Source organism: Misgurnus anguillicaudatus, chromosome 20 (genome assembly GCF_027580225.2).
Source record: "Misgurnus anguillicaudatus chromosome 20, ASM2758022v2, whole genome shotgun sequence".
NCBI lineage: Eukaryota > Metazoa > Chordata > Actinopteri > Cypriniformes > Cobitidae > Misgurnus > Misgurnus anguillicaudatus.
This window is the reverse complement of record NC_073356.2, coordinates 28,168,440-28,195,500: the sequence shown is the minus strand read 5'-3', so window position 1 is coordinate 28,195,500 and position 27,061 is coordinate 28,168,440. Positions and strand designations below refer to the sequence as shown.

The following is a 27,061-nucleotide window of genomic DNA, read 5'->3' as shown; positions in this document are numbered from 1 at the left end:
TGACTATACTTTTAGTTGAGTGTTGTGTTTTTTATGGATGTGAACCAGTTAAGTTATATCTTTAAAATATCTTTAAAACCATAAATGCTTATGAAACTATTTTTACATTTACAAATGCATTAAAATGCGTCTAATCTGACTTATAAGGTAAAAAACCTTAAAACGTAACCACAGGTTGTATAGACCGTTTCAGCAGGAACAACATCGCCGTCCGCATGTAATTTCCGGGAAAACTCCGCTAAGAATAAATAAAAACAAAGTTCTTTAAACGTAGTTTGTTTATTTATATAACAAGCAAAAAAAACTAGTCAGACCATTAAAAAAACAAAACCGGAAGTAAGGTTCAGATCACGTGCGTCCGATGAAACCGTATATAAGCTTTGGCCACTAGAGGGCACTAATCCCTTACACGTACCTTGACGTCATATTATGGTGATTGCACATTAACTATTAGGTCTTGTTTTTTACAATGTAAAGAAATGTAAAATTTAAAGTTTTTAAAATACTGTATCTCACTCAATGGTAGATGTACATAATCCATTTATGCCGATATTTAATACATTTTTCTAACACAAGTCTTACAGTGAAAGTTTGACTTTCCATATGATATATTTCAATAAAAGTTCCCAACCCCTGGTCTATTGTGATTTTTGACAATGATTTTCAAACAATTTTTGTTTTTGCAATGAATATATTTATGCTTGTGCAATATTACACAATGGAGCTTTAACATTTTTTACTTAAATAAAGAGATGGTTTTACCTAAATTTACAGAGGCCTGTATTCCAGCTATAGACACCTGGAGCTCAACAGTTTTCTCCTCCACAGGCCTGACGGTGACTACACCCTGCATTGTCGTCCGGTTATTGGAGTCAATGTAACCACTGCTATAGTAATAAACTCCAGGAGATGTGAAGCGATAAGTAAAAAAACCTTTAAGGTAAAACACAGACACACAAACAGAAACACAAAGAACAGTATGATCAGATTTTTACAACCGACATGGTGTCATCTACAATTCTTAATTGTCTTTACTTTAATGCTGCCTTTTTTTACCGTAGTTTATAGGGTATTGTGTACATTTAATAACTGTCATTAATATGTTCAGTATAGCGCAACATTCAAGAGATGGAGTCACCACTTGTCCTTCACATGAATCATCTGAACATTCAAAAAAAAAAAAAATTGCACTTTGTGTTGTCAGAGTGTTGTGGGTCTATGAAATAATGTGAGAGGCTGATTTTTTAAAACTAAGTAATTTATAATTAATTTGAATGACTGACACATGTATTGTGAGTTAAGTGGTGATGTAGTTTTTGTACCTTTGGCAGTTTTGGTGCCTCCGCTGTTGAAGACACTGCCATCATAATGAATACTGCTGGGACTGGACACACTGAAGACCCTGTAGCCCAGACCATCAACAAGAGCTGGAGCCTCCCAGCGCCAACCCACTGTATCTCCCACTGAGACTAGAAGTGCAGAGGGACTCCAGGCGTAACCCTGACCATACTCTAAACACACATTAAGGATGATTCAAGGTAAGCACAAAATTACATTTGAGAGATAATTTATAGGCAGCCGGATCTTATCACATATTTCGTGATAACAACCGGCTGCCTGTACATTATCCCGCTTACTGCATGGCTATTTACCTCATAAATAAGGTAAGGAACATTAAATATTAATTTGAAATATTTTATTTGGTCATTTTTAGCGAATGCTGACCTTCCATGAGGTCTACTTTCGGTTTTAATTAATACAAGATGTTCAAATGTCACGGACACACTATTTAATCATTTGTAAATAAAATGCCATATAATATTAAAAGACATAGTTGTGTTACATTTTTGTGTAACATTAAATTGTACATGTCAAAATGATTTGCAGCATCCGGTTTACTGTGTGTTATTAGTTTTAAGCGGTTATTATATGGGTATAAAAAACTGTGAATGTTGCGATTGGCCAATCAGAATCAAGCATTCCAAAATAACCGTGCAATAATACTATATATATAGTAACTGTGCAAAAGTCTTAATCATTATGTTCTACTTCTTTTTTCATTAAATGAATCTAAAAATTTTAAATTTAAACACAAAATTACCTTTTTAAAAAATAATACCAGACATTCTTGCGAAAAATATGTCTTAAAATGTTTTTCTTATCCTGTTAGTAATTTTAAGTTTTAAATGTAATTGTTACATTAAAGGCCCAGTGAGTAGATTTTTCGCGGCATCTAGTGATGAGACTGTAAATTGCAGCCAACAGTTCGATCTTTTTAAAACGCATAGTAAAACTACGGTAGCCGCCACAGGAAAAACACGTCATAAAAATTTTAAACAAAAGTGCTCTATTAAACAGTTTGTTCGTTTAGGGCAAAACATGGCGGTGCTAATGGCGACATCCATGTAAGGGGACCCACAGTTTATTTAACTACAGATAACTTTATACACCACTGATCATATAGTTATGCATATCATTGCATTTCTGTCAAGCAATCCTTCTAAAAGCCACTCAATGCACCTTTAAGATGAAAAACACGATTTGTCAGCAAGGTAAGAACAATAATTCATTCTCTGAAAACAAGTCTCAATGTATTGTGCAATATTTCTTAGTAAACTTAAACCTTATTTAACCTATTAAAAGACGTCAGGTGATGCAGAATGTCTAGTTTTTTCTTGCAGCAATCCATTGTGTCACTGTCCCTAAGGTATGTGATGTGCGTGCGTGCCAGAAAAAGAGAAAAATGTATATATATACATATATGTATTACCGGGGTGGGAACCTTGATTTGTCACCAGGTATGTTTTGTTCGTAGGCTGGGTTACACACATCAGTTGTTGGTCTGAAGCTTTGGTTATGTGGCATTGTATATCTCCTGTAAAAAAACACATGGTTTTGCTGAATCATACCTACATTAGGCCTACAACTACAATTACTATTTTATTAAATATAACTACAATTTTATTAAATATAAATGGTCTGTGTTTCTTGCCTTTTCACAGAAGGCGGCTATGCTTATTTGAAATTGATTTTCTGGAGTAACATGAATTATGATACTTATTTTTAATGTATAAATACATTTATGTAACTCTAAACAATTCTAGGACCAGCATGAGACTGATGACTTAAAGGTAAACCAGGTAGCTTAAAGGTGAAGTGTGTGAAGTGTGTAATTTAAAATGCTTAAGTATACTCTAAAAAATGCTGGATTATTTTCAACCCAAAGTTGAGTTAAATTAATGCAGAAAATGTTAATATATGACCAAATAATTGGTTAAAACAACCCTTCTTGACCCAATGTTGGGTGTGAGTGTAGTTTCCCATCTTAATATAAAGAAATGCAGCTAATCTAAGTTGATTAAGTAAATGCATCTCAACCAGCTGCAACATTATCTGAACAAAAGTTGGAGATTCTCTGTTTATCCAGCCAATAGGAAACCTTTTTGAAACATTAGGCATTACTTAAGAAATTTTGTTTGGTCCTATAAACAGCTCATAAAGTACACACTTCATATTTTTAAAATGCAAGTTTTTTCTTGAAATTATAGCATGTTTTGCTCCTGCTCTCTTGTCTTACCGAGAGTCACATTGTTGTCTGTTGGGACTGAGCTGAACCCAGAGCCGGTGATGGTGACATTGGTTCCTCCATACAATGAGCCCAGCAGTGGAGAAAAGCCCGTCACCTTCAGAACATACTCTATGGTGCTACTAACACCAGCACTGCAAAAACAAAAAAGTAGTTTGTTTTTATTGTTATGGTGGTTATCAAACACCTTATACGAGTGAATTTTGCATAATATCTGTATTAAAGATAGTGTAGAAGTTTAAATTATGGTGTTATTCATTACAGTGAGTGATATGAGACCTGATTACGGCGTAGCCCTGGTTCCCGACTCTCACATGGATGTCGTATACAGCTGGGCCGAGTGTGGGTAACATGCAGGTGATGTTTTCATTGGTCCACTTCAACAGTTTACATTCGGCCTTACCAATCAGAACAGAGCTGCCATTGACCTGCACCTCAAAATTTCTACCCAAGATGGTGAGAACTCTGAGCCCTTTAAAAAAATTACGTTGACAGTTTCTGTTTTTGTTCAAGTTGTTAAACCTGAAATGTAGCTTAGGTTTAGCCGTTGTCCTAAATAATTTGGGATAAACAGAGCTGACTTTTCCCCCAAATTTTATCTCTTGTATGTACACCTACAGTAACAATCAGATCAGGTTTCACTGTTGACATTAAGATTGCGAGATTATTTGTTGTATGACTTGATCTGAAAGATGAGTGATCCTTATCTGCATTCTTGTAATGCTTGCCGAAACATTCTGAGATTGGACTAAACACACATAAAGAGTCTTTCTGGGTCTGTTCTATTTTAAGAGCTGAATAGATCGTGTGAGACTATTGCCATACAAGTTTTTCTCAAATCGGATTACAATCACATCAGATGTATCCGTTTGCAAACAATCCAACTGTAAGAAAACCAACTAGATAAATCAGTATAAAGAAATGTCTTAATTTAATGAAGACTATTCATCAAATAGTTAAAAGACTTAACACTGCCTGAGTTGGAGTTAAACAGGACAATATTTTGGCTGAGAAAAATTTGCAAGATTTGGCCTTAATTTGCAAGATTTAAATATTTTAACGGAAGAGTTTTGATGATTTATTTATGTAATAAAAACAACAACAAACTCATACCAAATACTGTTGTAGTTTGTGGGCTGACAGCAGTGATGGTGGCCATCAGAGTGTTGTTATATGTGAAGGAGTTGTCTGATATTGCTGTCATCTCTTCCATGGTCACTGTAACAGTCTGTACACCTGTTGATCCCTGATTGATATGTCAGATGTTTAAATCACATGTACTTAACTTTAACACTGATTTAACCAAATGCAGTCTGCATTGTTTTATAACTTGAAATGCAGTTAACTATGTTGAGACTCTACTGCATAATATTTTGACCCGTTATAATAATATTTTATATTATTGTGGTAAATCTGAATATAGTTTTCCTGACGTATATGCCAGTCTAGATGGTGCTTAAAGATTGTGTGTTTTTAACAGCAAAACCTTTATTATTATTTTAAGGTTTTAATATAAAAAGGTTTTAAATGTTTTCCCCACTTTTCGGATTATTCTCAAGCCCTTTAAAGAAAATCAAGTTAAAGCATCCCCTTGACTTACAGCAGGAACTATACATCTCAGCTGGCTAAATTTTGCTTCAATAACATTACATGATTGAGTCCCAATAGTGACAGCTGTATCATTACTGAATCCATAACCAAACACAGTCAGAATCGTCCCTCCTGAAAAACCAAAAAGATCATGTTAGTAGTAACTGGTTGTGAAAACATTACTGTGAATCTGATAGACAAATCTTACACTTCACTTCATTAAAGATTGCACGACATATTTATACCTCTTAATATTAGCAACTGCTTTGCTGCAATTAATCACGTTACATGTTTTAGCAAAGGTTTAAAACTGTTGGCATGTGTTTGTGTACCTGCTTCACTTCCTGTAGTGGGGTATATGGATGTTACTCCTAACAGGTTTGTAAAGGTTAAACCATTGCCATTTTGATATTGGGCATTGCCCAGTCCAGAGAAACTCAGAGAGACTGGTTGTATACCAGCACCTCCTGGGCCGACCCTGCAGGTCACATAAGTGTCTGTAACAAACATAATATTTGGTAATATTTCTTTTTAAGTAGTGCTTAAAATAACACAGTCGTTATGAACTGTGTTGGCATCTACTAATTCTCCTTTGGATGGGACCTTATTGGGGTTTTACTTACTGGTGACCTCTTGAACAGAGCATTTCACATCACCAGTCTTTACAGTGACGTTGCTATTGTCAAATCCGGATCCAGTTATGTTAAGAAGAGTTGATAAACCACTAGAACCTGAAAAACAAGCCATGGACATAAGAAAAATAAAAAAATGAAACAGTGGGGGATTACTGCTTGTACGGTATGTGCACTTTCATACTGTACCTTCAGTAGGTGAAATTCCTGTCAGTGTTGGTGTCTTAGATTCACTCCATGTGAAACCACAGTCACCCGAACACCACGATGGGATGCCGTTGATGAAAACCTCCACCTAATAAATGCCCATAAATATGCACATATGTATGTAAAATAGATGTTCTACAATGGGTTTTGGTTTTGATGTCAAAACAAAAACTAAGGTTCTTTTTTCATGCAAAGCTCCAGTGTATTATAGGGGTTGAACCAACTAGTCGACTTATCGACCTTAATGCAATGTCGTGATGCTTTAAGCCTGACGTCCACTAGTCACGTTGATCACTATACTTTTTTGATTTATTGTTGCATTGTTACCTTAAGTTGCAACATATGAGCTGTATAATTTTTTTTTATTTAAGTTTCAACATAAGCTGTGTAATCAGCATCTGTATTAATGTTCTGCTAATAAATTGTGGCATGTTGCAAAGCAGTCCCATCTCTTGTGTTTTGTATGATTGACGTCAACTCGACTTTGATGTCATGACAGTCGCCTTTAAATAATTTGAAGTCGTTCAACCCCTAGTATATTATTACTTTGAAATATTGCCATGTTAGTCAAGCTCACATTAGCTGACATTCAGCTGATCAATGTCAACCTACAGACACAACACATACTAGATTGCATTCTATTTAAGTGGCATTTCTTAGCATCTTTTAATGGCACACCTGTCTGCAACACAAAAGACCTTTCATGCAATGCTTATTTCTATAATCCTCCAGACAAAAACAGAGTGTTTTGCACCTGTGGTTTATCTGTTGGTGTGCGCAGAAAATCTCCCGTAATTCTTTCTTTGAGAAGTCCTCCTTGCTCAACTTTGTGAGACGTCACAGAAAGGTTTACGCCGATCACAGCAGAAGAATCAATCTGGCGAACATATAAAGTACTGTATTATAAAGGTGTTCCAAAATGCTTGATTATAAAGTTTTTTTTACAAATGACCTTTTAAAATACTGTTGCCGTCTATACTGTATAGTCATGTGGCCAGTAGCCTTGAGCGCCTTTTTTGGGTCATGATCATTCTTTCAGGATTTATTTTATGACAAGAATCAGCTAGCTGTACATTATCCCTTTCATATTTTAGTATGACATTTTACATATGATAAGTTTTGTAATGCATGACTTATGGATTGCAAACTGGTATTTGCGTAAGGTTGTACTTATTCGCCTTTCCACTGTACACGACAAGCAACGGCCAATAAGCCGGAAGTCGTTTGTTTCAAAAGGGCTGCGGATGTGTAATTTTTGGATCCGTTTTGAGCTTAGGATGCGTTAAAAATTTTGATCTTGTGCTACTACACAGCATGCGATATGCTGACTGGAAGTTAAGTATTTCAGTGTATTCCAATAAAAAACTGTGTGATGTTTAACTTTATAAGTAACATTTGAATCATTTCGCCTTCAGAACTGCCTTAATTCTACGTGGCATTGATTCAACAAGGTGCTGAAAGCATTCTTTAGAAATGTTGGCCCATATTGATAGGATAGCATCTTGCAATTGATAGAGATTTGTGGGATGCACATACAGGGCACGAAGCTTCCGTTCCACCACATTCCAAAGATGCTCTATTGGGCTGAGATCTGGTGACTGTGGGGGCCATTTTAGTACAGTGAACTCATTGTCATGTTTAAGAAACCAATTTGAAATGATTTGAGCTTTGTGACATGGTGCATTATCCTGCTGATAATAGCCATCAGAGGATGGGTACATGGTGGTCATAAAGGGTTGGACATGGTCAGAAACAATGCTCAGGTAGGCTGGGGCATTTAAACGATGCCCAATTGGCACTAAGGGGCCTAAATTGTGCCAAGAAACACAGTGCCTGCACAATGGTAACAAGGCATGATGTATCCATGATCTCATTCTGTTTACGCCAAATTCTGACTCTTCCATGTTTTTCACACCATTCTTTGTAAACCCTAGAAATGGTTGTGTGTGAAAATCCCAGTAACTGAGCAGATGAAATACTCACACCGGCCCGTCTGGAACCAACAACCATTCCACGCTCAAAATTGCTTAAATCACCTTTCTTTCCCATTCTGACATTCAGTTTGAAGTTCAGAAGATTGTCTAACCAGGACCACACCCCTAAATGCATTGAAGCAACTGCCATGTGATTGGTTGATTAGATAATTACATTAATGAGAAATTGAACAGGTGTGTAATAATCCTTTAGGTGAGTGTATATGCAGCTCTTTATTGTTCATTTATTTTAATTCATTTATTTATGTCACTATGGTAAATATTAAAATAAATTGTCTCGCGCTTCCTATGTTGGCACCATAAACTGTAGTTTATGGATTTACGATTAAACTGAAACTTCACATTACAACTGCTACTAGGGGCGAACTCCAACAGTCGTGTCTGAATGTTGTGTACAGTGGAAAGTCAGCTTAGGAATCTGAGAAGCAGGCACCTTAACCAACAACCTCTGTTTAATCCTCATTTAATCTCATTGCAGAACAATTGAGATAATAAATATCATTTGTGATATTTTTTTAAATTTAAACAGATCTTATGGTAGTCCTTCTGCTTTGGTGTTTATGTGTTTATTGCGTCTTGCCTCTAACAGTGGCTGATTGCCAGGGACAGTAAGCCACCGGATGTCCCAACTGTATCCCTTACAATCTCCAGATTTCTGCACGTTCAGCTGACCGAGCTCTGGAATCCCCTGTAGAGCGAACTGAAGGTCTGCAGCACTGATGTTTACTGGCAGACCTGAGGTACACAGAGCACACATGAAATATGAAAAACCAGTTAAACCACTGCAGGGTGTGTATTATCTAAAGAGAAAACTCCAGTCTCTGTCTATACACTGAAAAAAATGATTCATTCAATTTAATCAATTTTTTTATGGTAAGCGGTTGCAATCAATTTATTTAAGCTACATTTAAACAAAAAAAATGTGTTGAACTTAATCAATTTTATTTAGTAACCCTAGTATAAAAAAGCTTAGTAATTTCTGCCATATTTAATTGTGCTACATTCTCGTATATTATTTATTTATGACTGATGAAAAATTATCAAATTGAATTTAATAATATTTTTTAAGGTAAGTGGTTGCAATCAATTTATTTTAGCTACATTTAAATAAACACATTTCATTGACTAACTTTCAACATTTTTAAGGAAATTGTTTGCAATCACTAACCCTAAAAACAATATATAAAAATGACCATTAAATGGCTTTGCAAATACACCAAGTGGTAAGTTTAATGTTATTTTTTAATGTCAGCAAATGTACAATAACAATTTCTTTGTGTGTACAAGTGTTTAAAACAAGTGCTCACTGCACATTCACAAAATATAAAAAAAAAAAAACACAGATGGAAAGAGGCCACAATGTTTGTGAATCAATAAAACAGCACAAAAGTCAAAAACAGTAGTGCTGACTTCACACATTGCACAATAATTATTTTTAAAAAAAGTGTTACATTTTTACAGACAACAGTTATGAATCATTAAAAGCATTATTAAAATGTTTAAAACTACGGATTCCCAGGTCTTAAATGAAAAACAGAGTAGACTGTGACATCTGGACTAACATTTCATGCTGAGCATGCACACACATGTCTCCTACAAAATTTCAGTATTAAAGGTGCAGTGTGAAATTTTCAGAAGGATCTTTTGACAGAAATGCAAAATAATATACAAAACTATATTATCAGGGGTGTATAAAGACCTTTCATAATGAACCGTTATGTGTTTATTGCCTTAGAACAAGACCTTTTTATCTACATACACCGAGGGTCCCCTTACATGGAAGTCGCCATTTTGTGCTGCCATTTTTTTGCTAAGTTGTCTCCAACGATGACATGTTTGTCCTTCTCTATGTGTTTCAAAAGCGAGAAGTGAGCCATGGACTAAGCCGTTGGTTGCAACTCGCAACCTCACCACTAGATGCCGCTAATATTTACACACTGCACCTTTAAAACGTTTTTCAGTCCTTGAATTTTTGGGGAGAGCTTTAGAATCCATCTGCATAATGAATTTCTAAAAAATTTCAAAAAAGTAGTATTTTAGTTCTTTGGAGTACGCCAAATTAAGCACATAGATTGTACCCAGCATCAATGCAGGCTTGTGCCACAGATTTGAGCTGCTCAAGAATCATCACTCCAACAACGATTCCAATATCGTCATAGTCGCCAAGAACACCTTCTTTCTTTTTGATTACACATATGTCCATGGTGATGTTTTCCAGGTCTTTCAATAAGTCATCTTGTTGACTGTCCTACATTTAAATAAAAATAAGCTGTTATTAGAGATTGTTCTGATTCATAACACTTTGACAAGTCTACAGGCAAGGGTAATTACAAAAACTATGACACCCCTGTTGCCCATATATTATACATTAATATTGGGACAGAGTGCACACTTTGAGCTGTATTTAGAGGGTATTCACAAATTCCAATTTGTCTTTAGGATTTAGGAATTACAGTTGTTTAATGGGCCAAACGTAATGGGACAGTTGAGCTGTAATGGACATGCATTTTGTATTTGTTAAATAATTTCCTCATATATGAAGCATGTTGTGATCTAAAGTTGAAGTTTGGCATTTGGACGCTGTGGCTGTAAACACACATCATGTACACAATTCACGTTCATAAAACAACTTTTAAGCGAACTGTCCCATTATATTTGGCCCTGAAATACACTGAAATACATTTTTACATATATAATAACATATCCCAATATTTATGAAGGGCACTTTGTGTGTGTGTGTGTGTGTGTGTGTGTGTGTGTGTGTGTGTGTGTGTGTGTGTGTGTGTGTGTGTGTGTGTGTGTGTGTGTGTGTGTGTGTCCGAGAAAGTGAAAACATAGTGGAACTGCAGGTAAGCACTGCAGCTTTTAAATTTGGACAATTGATAACGAATTTATCGTGACGTGAATATATTAAAACACGTTATGAGATATCGCCACTGATATATTTATAAGCAGCATGCAAAAACATCTCTCTGACACTTTTAAAAAAACTTTTATATAGTACTGGCAAGCACAAAGTCTAATATTAAGCGAGTTAATAACAGACAAGGCCCACATCAGAGCCAGGGAATTTCGTCAGAGATGTAGCCCAGAGAGGGCGGTGGTCAGCGGGGCGAGTGAACACTGACGTCCGCTCTCTGGTTCTCACGTACCGAAGCTTCCTTAAGCAAACGTTCAAACAGGCGCTCTCTTAACTTATCGACTGCATATTTGAATATTACACATATATATTCTCGACTGAACTAATCTTAAAACTACATCTTGTGAAAAAGAAACGCTAATATTAAGAAACGGCTTGTTATGAGATTCAAAACAGCCGAGTGAAATCCGTGGCGGAAGAAAGTAGTTCCCAAACAAAGTGGCTTTTAAAATAACTCTGTTGTTGTTTTCTAGTTTTCATGTGCCATCGAACTGTTGTATAAAAGCAATTTCGCTCTCGGAGTTGTGTGGTATTTGGTTAACTTATATCGTCACGCCTGGGATTGCCTCCAGCACTCTGCCTGGAGGAGCTATCTTATAAACGGCGTATTTTAAGTATATAAAAATATTCACGGTAAAAAAAAGGTGCTGTATTACATGAAATATTACTTACTGTGCAAATAGACCGACTGAGCAAAACTCCGGGGCTGAAATATCCCGTCTTCCTTTCCCACCGTCACCGTGAACCTGACTGGGAAACTCCTTTTAGCACCAGGGAAAATGTGCATTTGTGCGTATGCGCAAAGAACCAAACTATTTTTTTAAACTGAATTTAATAAATTATAATGACTTGGATTTAAAGCACATATAATTCGCTTAAAACCTATTAATATATACTAATTAAAATCAAAAACTTAAATAAAATAATTAAAACTAGCTAAATTGAATTATGCTTCATTTAATTGGGGCCATAATCATTTTTTTCAGTGTATTTAATTTCAGGAGAATAACAAAAAGCTTATTTATGTTGTCAACTTTAGGAATTTCAGTAAGCTAAATTATTTGGATAATAAACCTGTAGCATGTTTACCTTTCACACGTCGACCAAAGAATGAAACGTCAAAGGTTCCATTAAGTGGCGGGTTGGCTTTGTGAAGCCGGGTAATGGTCACTATGGCATTCTGCTGGCGTTGAATCAATAAATCTTCTGTCCTGTTTGGCAGTTTCTAAATTACAGAAATATAAGATTTGTTTAAGATTGAGAATGTTGTGCTGTATTTTGTTGGTCCTTTAAACAATAATCCTGTTAAAGAAATTAAAGCAACACTCCAGCCAAATATCAAAATTACCCCAATAAATCCGAGATAAATATATCCATCATTGTAAATCCGAGATGATGTCTTTACCGGAAGCTAGTTAATAATGTTTGAATTATAGATATTTTTCTTACAATATCACATTGATTACCCTCATTAGACCTTTATTAGCTCATTGGAGCTGTGTGGATTACTTCTGTGAAGAATGAATGCTCTTTTTGGGGGTTTAAAGTCAGAAGTTGTTCCCTGGTCCCTGTTTTTTATCATTATAAAGCTTGGAAAAGCAAGGACATTTACTAAAGTAAGTCTAAATATGTTCATCTGAAAGATGATGGACATACGTATCTCGAATTGCTTGAGGGTGATAAAAACATGGAGTAATTTTGATATTTGGCTGAAGTATTCCTTTAACATTATCATTAAACCTGACCTTTAAATCTGATTGGTTGTTAGGAATTTTGTTTCAAAAGCAACAAAAGATGTTGAACACTTAACAACCATCGCAAACGGTAGAACATTTTGCCAATAAGCATTAATAAACTCATAATGCACTAATCTTAACACTATGCCAACTAGGGCTGGGCAAAAAAAAAATCGATTTTTCGATTATTCGTTTTTTTTTTTTTTATAACGTGGTCGATTCAGAATCGATTCTCAAAGAGCAGAATCTATTTTTTCCCCATATTTTTTTCTGCAAACATTGAACGTAAGATTAACGTTAATCAAAATTACTAGTCTTCTTCACTAGATGTCACCCTCTTTTTTTGCCTTGCGCAATGTTATCAAGGAGCCTGTCATTCTTTCATTCAGTGCTTAAAATTGTGGTTTAGGTGCTTCATCGACGTTGATGCCACCTTCACATAAAAAGCAAGACGTATGGAAGCATTTTAGATTTCGCAAGCAAGACGACAACGATATTGTTGTGACTTTTAATTTCTTTTTGTAAACTTATGTTCACTGTTCTTATATAGTATTTGTATTAAATCTATATTCACTGAGTTAAATCGAGTATAAAAACCAACCCGAGAACCAGAATCGAAAATTAAATTGAGAATCGAAATAGAATCGATTTGATAGCTTGCGAATCAAAATTGAATCGATCTGGAACATCTGAATCGATACCCAGCCCTAATGCCAACCATGCTATTCTGTCCATAGTCACTCATTTCACCTAAATCTCTTCGGTCTATGCTGCTGTTATATAACATGTAATATACAGTATAAAAACATACAACATGCTTCATGTCAATCTGAAACATTGCTGTTTGCACATTTATTATTTATTTATATAATTATTTATGTAAACAAAGCACTAACATCTATACAAGTATCCATACGACTAAATTATTAGTACTATATACTCTGCATATCACGGAAAAGGTCAACGTGCAATATTATATATGGTCCCTTTACTAAATAGTCACTTTATTACTATCAATGGTCACTTTATCTCAGACTGCTTAATTTGAATATTACTCTGTGTATTACGTGTAAAAGTGTACTGTAAAGTATTATAGTCTCATTTATTGTCTGTGGTATTATGTCTTGTTCACCAATCAGGAGCAGCGCTCCTAATTTCATTGTATGCAGGAAAGTACAATGACAATAAAAGGCATTAATTCAATAACATTAAACATATTGTTGGGTGGCAAAACTTGTTACAACAGAAGTGCCCATCTTAAAATGAAATTTGTAACAAGACATGAGTTTTAGTTGAGTTGTATAAAAAGCATGGTTTGTGAATTTAAATCTAAAATATTGGCTAAACTATTTCTTTAACTCACCTGGAGAAAGCCGATTTCCAACAATGGGATGCCAAAGCCACATTGGTATGTTGATGCTGTGATCTCATAGCTGACTCCTGAATCGCTTACTTGCTTTTGCACATCAATGTTGGAAAAGAAAGGTCCTGAGCTGCCAAGAGCAGGTGGGCCTCTTTTCTGCATTATAACTGAGCACAAACACGTGGAGAAATTAAAACAGTCAATGTTACAGAAACGAAAGCAGATTTTATTCTGTTTGTGTATAAAAGCAGAATTATAATTCGAGACATATTCATGATTGCAGACATTTTTTACAGAATTCAAAAACAAAAAGTAGGTTACCATAAGGGTCCAAAGCGGTCGCTGCCATTCCTATGTGAATAGTATCTATGTGGTAAACAGAATTATCACTCTCTCCATTCAAACTCAGATAAAGTAAATGGTAGTCGGAGCCTGTAATTATTTGCTGAAGGGAATCCAGGAGATCCACACACTTGTATTTCCACCTGAGATTGACCATAGAAATGTTACTTCAAGCTCACAACAAAAATGACTTTGATTGTGAATTTAGTGCATTTTATATCAGATAACAAATAATGTAAGATTACTCTATGGTTTTAAAGGATTAAACATACTCATCTGTTGAGTCAAACTGCACAGAGATTTGTTTAGTCTCATCCGGTTTATAATCATTATCGCTGTAGGGGTATCTGATTGAGACTTCAAGTTCATTCTTCAAATGGCCTTTGTAAGCCAAGCAGAGCTAAAGTAAAAGCACACATTTCATTTTGAGAAAATGAATCAATTTTTATCTTAGGGAACTTTATTTTCAAGCTGAAGAAACTGGAAAAAAGCTGAAGATTCACGGGATGTTTGGTAATGCTTACAGTATTGTATGTCTGTAGTGGTATTGGGTTGTAGGATGTTCCAGAATCTGTATAGTCTTTGTAGTCGTATAGAGTACTTGGGTTCTGTAGAGACCAACGGCCACAGAACGCTTCAGTATCGTTGACCAGGGTTCCTGATAACTGTTCAAAAGAGAGAAAGCAGTACATTCCATTGATGCTTTGGGCACAGTAAATTATTTTTATTGTGACAAAGCTTCAAGTTTTGACTGACGTAGTTTTACTTAAAGCATTGTGTGTGCACATTGTTTATTATCAATACAATCAATACTTACTTTTCTACCGTCTTCATAATCTCTGAAAAAAAACACATTATCATCCTCACTAGAAGGAATCTCAGATGGACATTTAGCGGAGAGCATCACATTTATTGCATCCAGCACCTTCACAAAATAAAACAAATGTGTCAAAGAAAATGTGTAAAAAGATCATAATGTTTGTCACAAATATAAATACAAAACAAACAAACACCTCAGTCTCAGATGCATCATATGTCAGAGGAGTAGATGGGACTCCACCCCACATCAGTGTAAAACTCTCCAGACTGGCCTTCCCTTTTACCCGCTCAGTAACTGTAATGCTTACATCTGGCCCCATGGTCCAATACTGAAGATCCTCAAAGTCACCTGAGAATATAGCCAATTGAGATTATTTGTATATTTTCCCCAAAATGTACTCTTGGCAACTCAATAGCTGTCACAGCCCAGCCAAAATGTTAATGAATGAAACAATAAATAAATAAATACTGTGACATGTAGAGGGTTAAAACCCATTGTCACTGTGGTATAGATCGGATACAGATGCTTTCAGAAGAATCAGTTAGAGCAGGGGCTCTTAAACGTTTTGGGCCATGGACCCCTTATAGATGATAAACATTTCCATGGACTCCCACTAAAATTGTACTAGTTATTAAGAATATGCTTCAAACTATTTGTACTGTATTATCTGTCAACCAAAATACTTCAGATCTGTTTCACATTGAACAACACATTACAACTTAATGTGTTTCTTAACTTAATGGGGTGGTTTCCCGGACAGGGCTTAAAGGAGAACACCACAGTTTTTCAATGTTTTGCTATGTTCTTACCTCAACTTGGACAAGTTGATACATGCATGTCTTTTTTCAATGCGTGCATTTGGTCTTTGTACGGCGTGTTGTGAATGTGTTGGCATTTGGCCTGGCCCCATTCATTCCTTAGGGTCCAAACAGGGATGAATTTAGAAGCCTTACATGTTTCCCTATTTAAAGACTGTTACATGAGTAGTTACACGAGTAGGTATGGTGGCACAAAATAAACCATGGCAGTTTTTTAAGCGGATAAAAATGAGAACTATATTGTATGGCGGAAGATCACCTAGTTTGCAGCACTTAACATCATCACTCCTGACTGGATGATTCTCACAAAACCATTGAAAAACCACGGCACTAATGATTTTAGCTATAAAAAGTGTAATATAGTAATATTAAAAAAGCATCAGAATTAACACAATATTGTGTTCTACCTTGCACAATGTGTGATTTCAACATAAGAATTTATAATTTGTCAATTTTATCTCATTTTCTGCTGAAATTCTCATTACCGCAATGTGTCCGGCTGTGTTTGAACATGCGTTATGTTGTAATTTAATCAAATTAACACAAAAATATTAAGAAAAAAATAAATGGATGTTTTGCTAGACTACTTTAGATGACAGAAAAAATATTTACTGAATATGCATGTATAATAATAATGAAGAAAAATTAGGAAAAAAATGATGTGTCCATGCCTGATGTTCTCATCCGCCGCAACACTTTTTGAGAACAGTTTAAGCACACATACAGAATTTTAATAAAGTTTGATTTTGAGTGACCAAGCACATGGACCAGTTACTTCAAGATGGCTACCAGGTAAGATCATTTTTTTTACAGTTAATTTGAAATATTGTCTTGTCAGAATGATTACACAACATATTGATTAATATTACCGCAACAGATGCTTATTAAATGTTAATTTAATTAATAGAAGCATAATAATTTGATTTTAAATGCATGTCCAGAATCTCCAAATTATGTTCTTTCAGGTTTGTCATGTCATTTTGAAAATATGTCAGTGTTAATGTTTTCTGACTGTTGCGGTAATGAGATTTTTTTGGACAAATTTTTTTAATTATGTTACAAAAAGTGTTAAATGATAAGTAAAAGTTTTTAAATTAATGTTCCCGTTTACTCCAGACTTTGTTTTCCAATGTCTGGTGGGAAAAAAGTAAATTTAAGCAATTTTTACATTTTTATGCTTGACATTTTTAAAACCAAGTTTTAGTGAGAATCACCCGACTACTCCCCATCTCGCTCAAACTTCCATCAATATTACTGCGCGCCGATGTCAAAGTGCTGCAAACTAAGTGCTCTTCCACCATAGTTCTCTTTTTTTTTTTAAATAGCCACATTTTATTTTGTGCCGCCATACTTACTTGTGTAACAGTCTTTAAATAGGGAAAACATGGAAGTGTTTGGTGGCTTCTAAATGTATCCCTGTTTGGATCCTAAGGAATAAATGGGGCTAGGCTAAATGCTAACGACTCGCTGCACAAAGATTAAGTGCACACATTGAAAAAAGATAGGTATGTATTAATTCATATTAGTTGAGGTAAGAACATAGTAAAATTTTAAAAAACTGTGGTGTTTTCCTTTAAGTATACTTGACTAAAATGCATGTTAACTGAAAACAGTTTGTACTGTCATATTAAACATATCAGTGCTATCTGTAATGTTTATTTTTTAAGGTATTTTGTAAAAAAAATACTTAAATGTCCTAATATTAGGCTACTAAGTACTAGTTTTGGTTAATATAAACCCCATCTGAGAAACGGTGTTTTGATGTCACAATCATCTGATGGTCTAGATATGTATTTACATTTATTTTTTAATAATACAGCACAATTTCACAATTTATAGCAAATTATTTCAGGGGAACCCAGGCTATTGAATGCAGACCACCAGGGTTCACTGACCCCACTTTGAGAATCCAAAGGTTTATGATAGTTCTTGTCCAACAAGACAATCTTCACAGATGAACACAACTTTCATGAATTTTGAAGTCTACGTTTTTCTATTAATCATATTTAGACTTCAAAAATCATAAGTTGTGTTCATCTGTAAAGTGCAAAAAATGTTAAACACAGAGCGATAATCCAAAAATCTATGGGACAAAAATAATGAGGTTCCTGGCAACAGATCCATTGCCTGCTAACCAAACTAACTTCTGGGTTGGCCTACAAAAATATGTCATCCCTGCACACTATTAAGGAATTATATTAAATAGATCACTTTTCGTTGTGATGTGTGTTTAGTTCACCTCTATTTGAGTTGAATGTCACATTGTAAAGTGTCTCTGTACTCAGTTTTTGCTTTGTGACTGTAACATTGTCTGGTTTAATTGTCCACAAATCATTCAGAGCGTTCTGTAAGTCCAACGCTGATGCACTGACTGGAATCTGCCCTGCAATACGGAAACAATAACAGTAAACAACACATCAAACAAATAAACAAGCAAAAAGATTGTACATATTGTATAGGCTAAACTTAGAGGATTATGAATGTAACCAACAAGCATTTGGAAAACAAAAATAAGCATCAAAATAAAAGTAGGACTATAAATTAGATTTTTTAAGTTTCATCTGTGAGGGGGGTCTGAGAGGTGTAAGAGGTAAAGTAATGCACCTGTTTTCTGATCTCCATATCCCAGAAAGTAATATGTGTTGTCACAGGAGCCCGTTGAAAAGCAGTCACTTCTGATTCTCAAAGTTTGCACCTCTTGGACGGTGCTCACTGGTGCCCATCCCTCGAAGCTAATCATCTAAAAAATTGAGAATTTAACAAAAACACATATATAAAGAATTAAGATGCAAAATGAGATAACGATTGTAACCAGATGCTCTCGACACGTACTATACTTTCATCAAATAATCCCTTAATCCCTCCCTCAGGCCATGCACAAATAGCGTTTAAAAAAATGCTAATTAACAAGAATTCATGCCAGACAAAATGAGTGGGTTTTGCACCTGAGCTCTTCGTAAAGTACCATTTATTAAATTATATTTATATAGCCCATACCATAGTTCATGAGTATTCTTTTTACAGTTCTTGCATGTGCAGTGCCAGTTATGAATTTCAAAACACTATCGACTATCAACTTTAACCTAAAGTGCTTCTGTATGCTCTCTTACCTGTTTCTCAGGTAAAACATCATAGCTGGCATTTATTTGCTGTTTCTCATTGATGGCTTCTTTAGTCTGGTTGTATGTGAAAGTACTGATCTCTTTGAAAAAGCCCACGTCAACTGAAGCTTCATCATAATACTCCTGCACTAGAACCTCAATGTAGTATCTGCAGTAATAAAAAAGTAAAGCAACAGAGAATATTAAAAAAAAAATTGAGTCACATTTGTTATTAGATTGAAGAAAACAGCAACAGTTTATCCGTATATGTTGCATTTGAATTTCACCAGATTTACTGGAGTGATCTGAATGCTTGAAAACAACTTACGGTTTTCCCTTCTTTAAACGCATGATCTCTGACTTCTGGGAGGTATAGTCATAGAAACTGTATGTAGAGTTATCATGATATGCAATCCTGACCTGGAAAAAAGTATATCAAACTTACTAAAATTTTAATTTGATTACAAATCTATACAGTTACAATGTACACAACTGTGCATAATGATTCCTTTATCAATTTACTTATATTTAATTGATTTTAGTGTAATTAACATACTTTATCCTGTGAAAGACCTGTCAGGCTGAAATATAGCATGCACCGATAGTCTCCTTTGATTAGGAAATAGTAGTTGTCTGTTTCCATCGGAACAAAGAAACCGCTCAATCGAGCCACAAAGTTATTCATTTCAGCAGGAAACACATAAGACAGAGAATCCACCCACTGTACAGAATAACCTGACATGCTGGCATTATAGTCCAAAACGTCCTCTAGATCAATGGGATCACTGTTATTCCACATTTCCATTCGTAATCCTCTGCTGCCTGCAAACACAACAGTTTAACGATTTATTGAACCATATAGGAGCAATTTAATGTAATAAAAAATTATATATGTCTACATCTTTATATGCACATGATAGTATGTGTGAACAAAAGTTTGGATTGAATGTATGTTTATGTACATTTACAGGTGTGATCATATGTTTACGTATACAATGCAGATTGTTGAAAATGTTGAACATTTAAGAAAAAAATCTGTTGATTAAGGTTTTTATTTTAATACTGATATGGGGCTTATACCATGGAGGGTCTTTACATTTTCACACACTTGTAATACTGATGTAATGCAGTCAGAAGGTACCCAAAATCCAAGGCACTAACTTAAACACATTTTGTACAAGCCTGGTTCAGGTGTGTCCGACCCCCCAAAACTACCCGTAATTCTATGTGGCCCAAGAGATTGTGGTCATGATAGATAGCATGACATTTGGAGAGTGACACATTGATCAGATCTTCAAAGTGTGGTATTAGGCGATAAAGAGACATTTGACAGAATGGGATGACACCATTCTGAGATTAGACTTTAGGTTCTCACCTGGAAAAACTGTCATGTTAGTCCTTTCATAGCCAGGAGTCAAACAGACTATCTTCTCATCTGATACATTCTGAATCTGACACTCTTGGCCTGAGGATAGTAAAACAGCAAATGTTAATTAGATGGATTAAATATTTGTGATTATTTTAAAAGGGTCCTATTATGCTTTTTATCTGCTACTTTAAAACAAATGATCCATGAGAAAAATAAAACAATGTCGATCATTGCACTATCATCACTGTTCAGTGCGCTTCAGCTCGCACTGTATCGAGCAGACCCGGGGCCTCATTTATAAAGCGTGCATGACAGAGCTTCAAATTTTTTTGCCACGTAAATATGCAGTTTCTAAAGGCACAACTTATCTGTCATAAAAACACATGCAAAGCATGAAAGAGATCAAGCCTCAGCCAAGTAAGAAAAAGTAACTTAAAAGTAACTTAAGCAGTACTTTCCATGAGAAGTAACTAAGTAACGCTTTTAACTTAATATTGTAATGCATAACGATGACAATGATTATTTTTGATTTTATCGATTACTGCACTGAAAAAAAATGATACATTGAATTTAATCTATTTTTTTAAGGTACGTGGTTGCAATCAATTTATTTAAGCTACATTTAAACAAAAAAGATTACTAACGTAAAATAAAATATAAAACTTTTGTTTAAATGTAGCTTAAATAAATTGATTGCAACCACTTACCTTAAAAAAATTGATTAAATTCAATATATCATTTTTTTTCAGTGTGGTTGCAGTCCGAATACATTAACAACTGATATAACTGATCAGGTTTACCTCCCACTAAAACTACAGCTGGCAGGTTAGTCTTGTCAAAGTAGCGTCCCTGAATGGTCAATGATGTGCCACCCAACACGCTGCCCTCAGATGGAGAAACTCCTGTCACCTCTAAAAAAAGGAACACATTATTTAAAAAACAACAAGTCGGGATTTGCAGGGAATCAAAGTCTGTATTGATTAAGAAAATAAATCTATACCAGCGTATGTCTGGAACATGGCGAGCTTGTTAAGCGATGAGACATTGAAAAGCTCAAGATCTGGCAGACTCCTAGAAAAGACAATGTTTTTATTCCCAATAACGTTCCAATAATGAGAAGCAGACACTTCTATAGAAATTTGATTTAAAGTAACATCAGACTCCTCTGACCTCCCATATGCACCATCCAGAATATAACTGAAGTTTTGATCACCTGAAAATCATGACGAACGACAATTTATTAAACTAGAAATTTCAATTACAGTAATTTTCATTGAATGTTCTCGTTATTTAATTAATGAAAATTCCTCACCAACATATGTCCCCGTCATTTTGCAACTCATGTATCCTGAGAAACTCTTCTCATTGTCCAATTTCAGACCGTATCTGGAAAATAAACGGTAATTTATGCAGTATACACTGATTTTTAGAATTTTTATTGATAAGTTACTTCGCCTATGCTTACTTTTCCTCTGAATTAGGTTTCAGTAGTTCACAAGACATGCCACCCATGTATGCCCTGTTTAAAGAATACAAATGAAAAACAGTAATAAGATAGACCCAATATCAAGAGATTGCAAGCATTGTATTTTTTTCTGTGAATTACAGCTTTCACCAGACCTAACAAATCGTGGTTTCTGACTCTCAGCATTGCTTCCATACACATCAGTGTAAATGTTTCCTCGGATTGTCACCACAGTCCCTTTTTATTGACAACATATGAAGTGTTCAAATTACTTTACTTTAAAAAAACAAGGAAGCAAAAAAGTGCCATTTGTAAAACAAATTAACTGACTAAAACAAGAATCTTACCTGGAAGACCAGAATGTGGGCTGAGACTTTGAATGGTGGGTGTAGAACCATATCCGCTCTGTAAGGACGTGTACAGCATGTATTTAAGTTTCCATGTTTTTAAAAGATATGAGTATATTGTCTTATATGTACTTTGATATGGTAAACATGTTACTGGAGTCTTTCTATACTTACACTGAACTTGGAAATGCCAAAACCCTCTGCAGAAACACCATTCACGCTGACGTCATAATGATCTTCTGGAAGTGCTCTGAAGGAGACAATGCAATGATTTGCAGTTATAATCCAGTTAAGCATCCTTATACAATAAACATATAATATATTTTATTATTACGTTTATTATTATTATTATTATTATATTGTTTAAAATTATAACATTAATTCTTGTTGATTTTTGATTTAAAATGCTTTTTTTTGGGGGGGGAGGGGGGCTTGAAACAATCTAGCATGCCTTAAAATACAACCCAGTGGGTTGGGTTCATCTCTTTTTGAGTCAATGGTGGGTTGAAAATAACCCAGCATTTTAAGAGTGCACACACCTGTTGTTTTGTCAAACCAAAATGCTTGGCTGTTTAACCCATTGTTGGGTCAAATCAAAAAATGTTATGGGTTAATTTAATCCAATGACTGGGTTTGTCCTTTTTTGACTCAATTCTGGGTTGAAAATAACCCAGCATTTTTAGAGTGTAGGCTCTACAATATATCTGTCTGTGTGTCACTATAATCAGCAATATTTCTCAGATTTTCAGATGTAATCATTGCATGCATTTACAAAACTTTAATTCTTTGTGGCAAGTTGACCTTACCTACTGACCTTAAAATGTTGCTTCTAAATTTTGTTTATATTTAGAAAATAATTGCCTGAATAAATTAACCTTTAAACATTAAACAAAACGGACATGAATATGAATTTGAAAATTTTTATTGGCATATTTGTTTTAAATTAACATTTTTATCCTTCTGCGAAACTTTGCACAGATGCATAAAATGATCGTAATACCTTATTAAGATCCTCTGCTTCATACTGTCTCCATTTGTTCTCTTTTAGCCAGTCTTTGAGAAGTTTTAATGCCCATTCTGTATGTTTTTGTGTGTTGGCTTCGTAGCTGTCATGCTCTATTTTGTCAAGTTCAGTCTCAGTAAGCTCTCTGTCTCTTGTCGTTGTTCGTTCTTCTATCCACTGTTTAAATGTTTTGTTTTTTTCCGTACATGTTAAAATTAATGTAAAAATTTTCCATTCTTAACTGTGGTTGTTCAGTGTTTGTCACAAGATGGCGCCAAACAGTAATCTTTATTGATCTTTATTGGCGCGGAGCGATTTTAATCGTACAAGTAGTTCCGGCTATGCGTTATTACTTTGGAGCGGTTATTATTTGAAAAGAACAAACCTGCAAATGTCTCAACTGATCAATCAGAATCAAGCATTCCAGAGAGCCGTGTAATAAATTTATTTATAAAAACATATTTATAAAAACAATGAAAATATATTTTAAACAAGTAATTCTTGCCTTGTATAGCACACAATCTGTTTGGAGTGACTGGAATCGTTTTCGACATCACAGGGAATCGATCTCGTCCGAGACACCAAAGTCACATTGTTGCCATTGATTGGGTCGTCTACATTTACACCGAACTGACTGACTTCAGCAAAACCTCAAGAAATATAACCAAAGTTATTAGATAGCAAGAAATTCCATCATTCTTGTTGCGTTTAAACATATTGTGTTAAATCATGAGCCAATATCATCTAAATCAATAGTATATAAATATCAATTAATTATATATTTCATGTTACTCTTAAGATTACTTTAGCTTACATAAAGAATTTTTTTTTTAATACCTTCCCCGTTTATGGTCAGTCTTGTTCCTCCATTGATGCCGCCACTGTTGGGTGTTATACTCTTGATTTGCTGCGCACCTGTATGACACGAGAGTTAAAAGCTTTTCATTTGTAGAATGAAAATGATGTTGTAATTGATGTTGTGAAATATAGCAGCCGGATACATTTGTATAAGAAATAAGAAAGCACGTACCCGCCGAATTCCACAGTAATATAGAAATGATAAGCGACAGATGCAGGTGCCAACACTTGTGACCCATCTTTTTAAAGACTCACAGTATGCGCACCTCAACGTAATGCCACCTGCAGAACAACAGACAGAAAGATTTAATACTTATGCTCAAAACAAGTCTATATATATATAATATTATTTGTTGTTATATATTATTTTATATTTAGAAAATAGGTCATTTATATTTTAATGATGAACTGTTACACATAAAAATGCACTTATATATCAGCCAATAATCAGTATTTGTCGATACAATCCGCTATCGGGAGATAACAGCCGATAGTCATGGCCGATATCCTGTCAATCAGGAAAATGCAATGAATATGAGCTTTGTGTAGAAAATTTAAGAAAACATAGTTTGATGTTCAGTATCAATGGTCATTATATAAATAACATTTAGAAAATGTAATCTTCAGAATTTAGTTAATGCAAGTTAATATAACCACCAAACTAGCGGTGTCAGCATCACTATCAGGTACCAGTCTGAATAATCAGCTAAGTATCTGTGATAAAATGTAATATCATTGCATCTCTAGTTAACAATATTATAATGTCTTATTTAAATATATTATACATTGTAACTAACTATAGAAAACTACACATTTTGTATTAAATTATTAAATGAGATTAGCCTTTTACCAAAAATGATTTTTTTTTTTTTAAATACATCTCTTTAAAGTTTACATTAATCATCATTCACACTCACATACACTGTTAGACATTTCTGTAATTAAAAACATATATATAATACTGCAGATTGTTTATAAAGTAAGTTCCCATTTCTGTGTAGTGAAGTTTAACAGGTTGTTTCAGGGACAGAGATTAGGAATGCCACTAAGATAGAGTTTTCAAGAAAAACTTTAATCCCCGTGACAACTGCGCTTTTCAACTAAGTGTTACCTGACAGAATGAAAAGGCAAACAAGGTAAAATAATATTTGTGTATTTACTGTTTGTATGACCCGCGGCCCTCAGGTTGTTCACCCAAATGATTCTGGTAGTCAGAGCGAGGCTTAGTGAAACACCGAAACGGTTAAATCATTTGTGAATTAAATTAAAACTGGTATAAACTGAGATTTATTTTATTCTCCTTTTTTATATGATTATGAATACTACAAAGCTTATAAAAATACCTCTCTGTATTAAACATTCAGGTTGAACAGCACCACACTGTGCATCCTCCAAGATATTTACAAAGCTAATCATTGTAACTTCATGAATGCTGAAAACTGTTAGACAAGGCTGCATAGGTAACATACTAAGTTAACAACTATAGAGACGTCTGGATTGTTTAATATAGAATATTTTATACAAAAAGAATGGTATTTTTGAAGCTACTGTGTTATTTCATATGACAATTCATTTCCTGTGCATAGTACTATAAGTTGGTAAGTAAATTTACTGTATCTAAATTGTATAGCTCAACGATAGAGCATTGTTTTAGCAGCGTAAAATGTCATGAATCAGGGAATGCACATCCTGATAAAAATGTATTGCACTGTACATTGTTTACCATTTTATATAAAAGTTAATGTAATGCTGGATGTCAGCACAGACAGTCATTGTTTCATTTTAACCAGTTCTATTTTAAGTCCACAAAACGTTTTGACTGTGAATGAAAGGGTTAATTAATCTGAAAATTATATTTTTTTAATCTTTTTACTTACCCTTATGTCATTCAAACCAATTTTGCCTTCAAATGTTGCCAGTAAGTTACTGTAAAAACCCTTGGAAATGTCTAACAGTGCAAGATCTCTTGAGAAACCCACACACTAACAATCTTAACCAAACTCCATCATTTTATAGTACCTGCCCTTGTGGGTGGAAACAGGTGTATCAGCTCCATAGTTCAGTACAGTAGGGCACTAATCAGCATTCCAAAACCAAAACTTAATTGTCAGTGTCCCAACATTGTGTGTGCTTTTTGGGAGAAGAAATATTTGGCCATCCTTGGATTCGTCTTTTGTTGGACGAACACTTTATTGACTAATTTACTGCCGTATCAGTTTAATTTGCCGTATTGTCTATTGTCAGTTCTTCATTGAGTGGTTATTTTACCTGAGCACTGTAAGGAGTTAATATTAGACTATAATATTAGAGAAAGAAAATGGTTTTAGAATAATGTTACCTTTGTAATGGTGCTTAACCTTTAAGAGTATTTGAAGGCTCTGATTTGAGAATGATTTAAATATTTACAGTACTTTCACTTTCTGTTTATGTAAAGAAGCAGCTTCAGCAAAGAATGATAAAATTGGGCTGATCTGGGTGGTGTGGGTCATGTCACTAGTGATGAAACACACATTACTGAGAATAGCATGAAAACATCCTGCAATGCAAGGTTGAAAATTATCCAACAGCATTGTTTGTATTATTAAGAACTGGGTTGTGAATGACGTCATAACATTGAACCCATCATGCTGCATTGGAATGTGCGGACATTCTATTAAATCTTTTTACAACCACTTCCTCACAACCAGATTTATAAAATTAATACATTTTTAAAAGATCTAGCAAAATTATACAATTTCTGGTTGCTACATTTCAAGTAAAATGTTTGCTTATCTTACAAATATTACATCTAATCCACTTCATCTGCATTAAATAAGTAAGTCACTACGACACCAGCAAGTGTCTGACTTGATAGCTATGTTTTTACTCCACCCCTGCCTGCAAACGGCAGATCTTACCGTTCGATCTAGG

At 34.7% G+C, this 27,061-nt stretch overlaps 2 protein-coding genes and 1 long non-coding RNA gene across 3 annotated transcripts in view; all 3 read right to left on the bottom strand.

Moving 5' to 3' along the window:
* LOC129454603 (fibrocystin-L) overlaps positions 1–18,750 on the bottom strand; it is a 66,232-nt gene extending 47,482 nt beyond the window's left edge. Inside the window, 21 exon segments of the mRNA XM_073858730.1 lie at positions 763–933; positions 1,323–1,509; positions 2,826–2,875; positions 3,578–3,720; positions 3,866–4,058; positions 4,700–4,832; positions 5,187–5,308; positions 5,509–5,673; positions 5,800–5,907; positions 5,998–6,103; positions 6,770–6,892; positions 8,590–8,744; positions 12,019–12,154; positions 14,029–14,195; positions 14,350–14,513; positions 14,643–14,770; positions 14,874–15,055; positions 15,187–15,295; positions 15,384–15,538; positions 18,248–18,391; positions 18,613–18,750. Coding sequence (XP_073714831.1) covers positions 763–933; positions 1,323–1,509; positions 2,826–2,875; positions 3,578–3,720; positions 3,866–4,058; positions 4,700–4,832; positions 5,187–5,308; positions 5,509–5,673; positions 5,800–5,907; positions 5,998–6,103; positions 6,770–6,892; positions 8,590–8,744; positions 12,019–12,154; positions 14,029–14,195; positions 14,350–14,513; positions 14,643–14,770; positions 14,874–15,055; positions 15,187–15,295; positions 15,384–15,538; positions 18,248–18,391; positions 18,613–18,748 — 2,977 coding nt within the window. The 5' untranslated portion in view covers positions 18,749–18,750.
* LOC141351494 (uncharacterized) lies at positions 9,234–11,917 on the bottom strand. Its single transcript, XR_012359759.1, has 2 exons — positions 11,602–11,917; positions 9,234–10,257 (listed from the first exon to the last, which is right to left on the bottom strand). It is a non-coding gene; the product is annotated as an uncharacterized lncRNA (long non-coding RNA).
* A 341-nt stretch (positions 18,751–19,091) lies between the features above and the next one.
* On the bottom strand, positions 19,092–24,390 carry LOC141351621 (fibrocystin-L-like). Its single transcript, XM_073858729.1, has 13 exons — positions 24,324–24,390; positions 24,131–24,208; positions 23,799–23,943; positions 22,501–22,540; positions 22,291–22,450; positions 22,099–22,180; positions 21,944–21,997; positions 21,479–21,549; positions 21,279–21,389; positions 20,485–20,574; positions 19,666–19,931; positions 19,438–19,529; positions 19,092–19,278 (listed from the first exon to the last, which is right to left on the bottom strand). Exons 1-13 carry the CDS (start codon positions 24,388–24,390, stop codon positions 19,092–19,094), a joined length of 1,443 nt encoding a protein of 480 aa, XP_073714830.1.
* Positions 24,391–27,061: the final 2,671 nt, after the last annotated feature.